At 31.1% G+C, this 5,633-nt stretch overlaps 2 protein-coding genes across 2 annotated transcripts; both read right to left on the bottom strand.

The window, feature by feature from the left end:
- Positions 1 to 493: 493 nt before the first annotated feature.
- LOC112505229 lies at positions 494 to 886 on the bottom strand. Its single transcript, XM_025109166.1, has one exon. The coding sequence runs from the start codon at positions 884 to 886 to the stop codon at positions 494 to 496; it is 393 nt and encodes a 130-aa protein (XP_024964934.1).
- A 3,012-nt stretch (positions 887 to 3,898) lies between these two features.
- Positions 3,899 to 4,369, bottom strand: LOC112505230 (calcium-binding protein PBP1-like). Its single transcript, XM_025109167.1, has one exon. It carries the CDS (start codon positions 4,367 to 4,369, stop codon positions 4,004 to 4,006), a length of 366 nt encoding a protein of 121 aa, XP_024964935.1. The 3' UTR covers positions 3,899 to 4,003.
- Between the last annotated feature and the right edge of the window lie 1,264 nt (positions 4,370 to 5,633).

Genomic DNA, 5,633 nt, shown 5'->3' with positions numbered 1-5,633 from the left:
AAGGCTCTTGGAATCAATCAACATAATTACTTATGTTCAAAATTAAAATTGGTTGATTTATTCAAAAGTCAAGATTGAGGGGGGATGTTAAAAGATGCTTTGAACTTACAATCTTTACTTTTGAATGATAGGTAATGTTGAAAGGAATCAGATAAGTATGCTTTATATGAAGTCAGGGACTGCGCCTCACAGTGAGTAGAAGATCAGGGTTAGCGGAGTAATATTCATAAAGTTGGAGGGTCTTTCCTGTCAATTCTGGATTCTTATATAAAGGGCATATTCTGCAGATCACAATTTCATTCAGATTCATTTTGTTTACATCTCATACATTTGTATTCTCTCTCTATTTCTAGAAGTTACGAAGATACATATTAGGTTAAGTTTTGTTCATAAAATTGTTAATCATTTTGATTAACAAATAGTTAGGTTTGCCTTTATATTTTTCTTTGTATGTTGTTCAAATCATTGAATAAATATATTTTCATATATTTGTTCAAAGAGAAGTCATTATGAAGTGAACCAGAAATCCTTCACTAATCTCCATATCCATACCTTTGAGCTTATTTGCCATATCACTCATCATCATGATGTGCTCACGTACACCACTAATGCCATCATATTTAGAAGTTAACATCTTGAGAATTAGTGTACTTGCATGAGCCTTAGAGGTACCCTTAAACTGTTCTTCCACAGAGTCTAAGTAGGTTTTTGCGTTGTCCGAGTCAGGAATGGCTCCACGAATAGCTACAGAGATGGAATTCTTGATTATCATGAGAGACATGCGATTTGATCGCTCCCACTGTTCATGCAAACGCTTTTGCTCTGCCGTACTCTTATCATTAAGTGCGGCAGGAGGATCGGTACGTAATGCATGATCAAGATCCATCACTCCTAAAGTTAATTTCACTGAGTCCCTTCATGTGGCAAAGTTTGTACCAGTCAATGGTTCAATGCCGTAACTAGGTGTTAAAGTGGATGCTGAAATAATAGGGATATTAGATATATTCATAGATGAAGCTAAATGATCTAACAGGATATAAACATATCAATGAAGCATATCAGTGTAAACATATAACCTATTATAAACACCAAAATAATAGGTTTTATAAGATATCGTGTCCGGTTATCATCCTCACGTTGGTTCGGTTGACAACCAAACTTGAGATACCCATAACTAAACTAAGCATGCACARTTATCACATATCACCTTTGGGCAGAGATGTAATAAAAGAATATTATGCTAATAATTCATCAATTAAATTATCAACCAATTCGCCTTTGGGTTCATTGAGTGACAATTTAAACGATTTATAATCCGACATTATTAGACATTACTTTCAGTAATCTTCCGTTGGGCCGATTACTTAAGTCGATAATGAATATTTTGGACAAGAGGTTTTTCATAAAATCTTGAAGATAAATATTCATTTGACGTAATGTAAGTACGTACATCATAAAATTGGTACAACATCTAATAAATTAAAACCAAGTGAGGTTTTAATAAAAGTGAATATGTGATTGTGATTGGTACATAAAAAATAAAATAAAAATTAGGGCAAATCACTTTACATGAAAGTGGCGATAACAACAGTGGGGTTTACCCCCTTCTTTTTGTTAATCTTTGTCTTCGTAAACCAAGGAAAAACAAAAGCATTTGTAGATGATTATTAATAGAACAGGAAGATTCCTTTTTCTCATGTAAAAGATGAAGGCGGTTGCAAAACGTAAGAATATGTATATACGCATATCGTGAAATAAAAATTAGGGTTCATGATTATTAGGGCATATTACATAAATTAAAACCACGCTCTGATACCACATGTTAATCACATTAAACACATAACAGGATTTAATCACATGATCTCAATTGAAAACGTAAACTTAAAACTTACTTGGAAAGCCAATCTTGATAGGATTGTTCATTGACGAAGAAGACACCATTATCACGATATGACTTCGAAATCTTATTCTCGTTATTATGCCTTCTTCTTGATGGATAGATTTAGAGGATAAAATTATAGTGTTTTGGGAGAGAGAGAGTTTTTGATCTCTCCTTGAATATCCCCTGTACGTGAGAAAGCATTAAAGAGAAAAAATAACTTTACCATCTTATTTATATGGCAGTTACTTCCATCAAGTAACTAATTATGGCATGATGGTATAATTAAGGGTATAAACCATAAATATTTTTATTTACCACAATTTATAACATAAATGGTCCTAAGGCCACATAAAATAGAAAATATTCCAACAGTATTGAGATGTATGATTATTGGGCTTTTGTGCATACAAGAAGACCCTCCAGATCGGCCAACAATGATGGATGTTGTTCTAATGTTGGGGATGGATATCGAGAGCCTCCCGGATCCTAAAGAACCAGCTTTCATTTCAAAAACACAAGTTGATAGTATGCAAACGTCTTCATGTAAATCAGAGATCAATCAATTGACTATTACCGATTTAGAAGGGAGATAGATGAAAAACATAGCTTTTGTTACTCATGGGTTGTTTGGTTGGTTGGTCATTAAGTCTTTAACAGATAAAGTTACATGTTTGATTAATTTGTCTGTATAAATAGTGAGGTAAAGGACTATTAAAAACCCAGAAGATGGATTTCAACTTTGCCTCATGTTGTTAGACTTTTGAAGTTTTGCTTTCAAAAATGAGTTTTGATGAATCATTGTTTTTATGTACACAGTGAAACATAACATTTTGTTAGCATGTTGTAAAACCAGGGATAATCATATAGCATTATTCTTTTGGGACATCGATTCATATTAATTTCAAAATCCATTACATTAAGGTATTAGGATCATACTTGCATTCAATAATCAATATCATAACAAACCATACAATCAAACATACAACTTAAAGAAAAACAATATTATACATTATTATTTTAGTTTGTTCTAAAATAAATGTTCACTTTTAGTTTGTATTAGAATATAGTAGATTTATTGTTATTAACTAAGAAAACTCCTACGTTGTGGGAAAAAAAAAACTATCAACCATATATATGTGACGATCCAACTTATATTTATATTTAGGATTTCAAAACTATTCTTATTTTTTCCTAAATTATTGACTCCTTGTTATTAATATTGAGTGTATGAATTTTAACTACTCTCTTATCTCTAAAACAAGCATAACTTTTCAAGGTATAACCAAGATGGACTTTTGATTCTAAGATTTATGGTTTTTAAAAAGTTTGTTTTAACCCTAAAAGTTCAAAATGGCAATGAAAACATTAACATGATGTGACATAGAAGTTCAACTGATTTATATAAAGTATTACTATGAATAATCAACATTGTGACCGCAAATGATGTCAATTTATATACTAAATGTATATTATAGGATGTGTTTGGCGGTGGAATGGATCTACGATGCTTTTAAAATGATATTGTAGATAATATTAGTTTAAAAGTAATTATTGATTGATTTTGCATATAGAATACTTAGAAAAACGATTTTACATGAATTATTAGTATTTCGGAATTCAATTTTATTTTTTATGATAAAAACTATATATTGAAATATTTTTTGTATTTATCAAGGATCCCTTATTATATTTCCCCCAGGACCTATAAAATGTCATTAATGGACTTGTTCAAATAATTATTTTATCTATTCAAATTAGTCTTCTAGACTTTTTTTTTTTCTCGAGTTGACCCAAATGTCATTACATCTATAATATCTTACGGACCTGGCTAAACGAATCGGCCCATATCCGGAATATTCGATATAATCATGTATGGCTTGAAATTTGTAATGTTTATATTATAATACATCCAATAACATGTTAGGAATTTTGATAAAATGAAATAGGCAAATTAGCATTCGTTAGATATATTAATTAAACTTCAATATAATTTGTGTTTAAAGTACAATATATTTTTATATATAGCCATTTACCGATGCTGCAATATGTCATAATTTATTGAACATTCTAACGACAAGAATACCACAAACTTGAAATTACTTTGAATAAAAAACATCGACGTTAATTTGACCCGAATTCTTGTTGCAAAACTTGATCAAGTAACGCCTTGGATTCTGTCATCAACTCGGGGCTTAACCGAAACATCAACACACAAAACTCCATTTGATTGAGAGCGTCATCGCCATCATAATCACCTTCTTTTAACATGCTCATTAATTCGTCGTCTCGTAAATCTTGCAATCCAAGCAATGAAGAGTTGTACTTCAAGCTTTCAAAAGTGATCATGCCTTTGTCTTTATCCATCAACAAATCGAACCCGTTGCAGAGCTCTTTAATTAGGCCTTCACCTCCCAACTTTTCTGCCATTTTTGGTAGCATATCTTGGAACCCTTCCCGACAAAATTTGCCTCTTGCTCCTGATCCCATCTCTTTGGAACTTCTTTTCCTTTTTTTGGAAATTTGCTTATGAGAAGGATGGGGGTTGGGGGGCTCTGGGTTTGGAAGTCTTGGTGGCTGGAGAATGTACAGTTTCGCTTTTCACCCCAACTTTTTCATATTAGACAGAATGGTTCTTCAAGTATGAAAAATGACATTTGGAACCCATTTTATTCAAATTTATTTATAGTTTGATGCATAAGTTGTGATTTAAAGTCAAGACATTACAGCATGTTTAAAATTATACCTATATTATTCATATTTCTAAATATCTTTTCTTAATATTTCTATCTATATTTTGGCAAACTAATATATAAGCTAGTTGTTGGTCGATATACAGTTTATAAATTAGTCATTTTCAGTAAAAGTCTAACTGATAAGCTTGTTGATAATATAAATAGCATAAGGTAATAAATATATTAGCGCAAGGTAGACAGCGGGTGCCATCCTACTCCCCTCCTTTAAGGTCTTAATTGTGTTATTTATTTAAAATATGTTTTATAACATCGTTTTTTGATCCACAAGTTACAAATTTATAAGCAAATAATATATTTACCTTCTTGTTAAATCAGTACACAAACAATTGAACTTTGATATCAAGAAAAGAGAAATTGTAACTAATATGGGAACCTCATAATTCTTACAAAACAGATGCACTCTTGGAATTTACAAAGTTAAAATAGTTGGATTTGAGGTTTGTGATACTTTAAGGTAGCAAAGTGAGTGTTTGGAATAGTTGAAGGGTGCAAATAGAAACTTATAGAAACTGTAAAGGGGCTTCTATTATTACAGGGGAGGGGACAGGCGAGGCCAACTATTTCCTAGAAGAACCCCTGCCTGCCGACTTGCCATCTGGCTTTCATTTTTTTTAATATGGAAAGATTCACACTTCCGATTGTGTTTCCGAATTTCAAACATCTTACTGATTTCCTTGTTACTTCTTTCATTTTGATCACGTATATTTATATAGGTGATAGTGTGAAAAGTAAATCTCATATATATATATATAAAGAAGATTTACTTTGCAAACCACGTTATCTGTACAAACCTCATTCAACCAATCATAATTTTTCATGTTGTCTATTTTTTTGTAATTATAAAAGGTTTATTAATCATTTTTATTATGTAAAGTGTTAATCATGTATATTATCATCTTCATTATTTTAATTTTAGAGAAATAAATGAAACAGTTTCATTAAAATTTCATTAAGTATTATATGAAACAATTTCATAACCATATATGAAACAACTTCAT

This window comes from Cynara cardunculus, unplaced genomic scaffold, assembly GCF_001531365.2.
Source record: "Cynara cardunculus var. scolymus isolate 2C unplaced genomic scaffold, CcrdV1 Un_Scaffold_9158, whole genome shotgun sequence".
In the NCBI taxonomy this organism is placed as follows: Eukaryota; Viridiplantae; Streptophyta; class Magnoliopsida; order Asterales; family Asteraceae; genus Cynara; species Cynara cardunculus.
The sequence above is the reverse complement of the archived record's forward strand: the minus strand, read 5'-3'. Positions and strand labels throughout refer to the sequence as shown.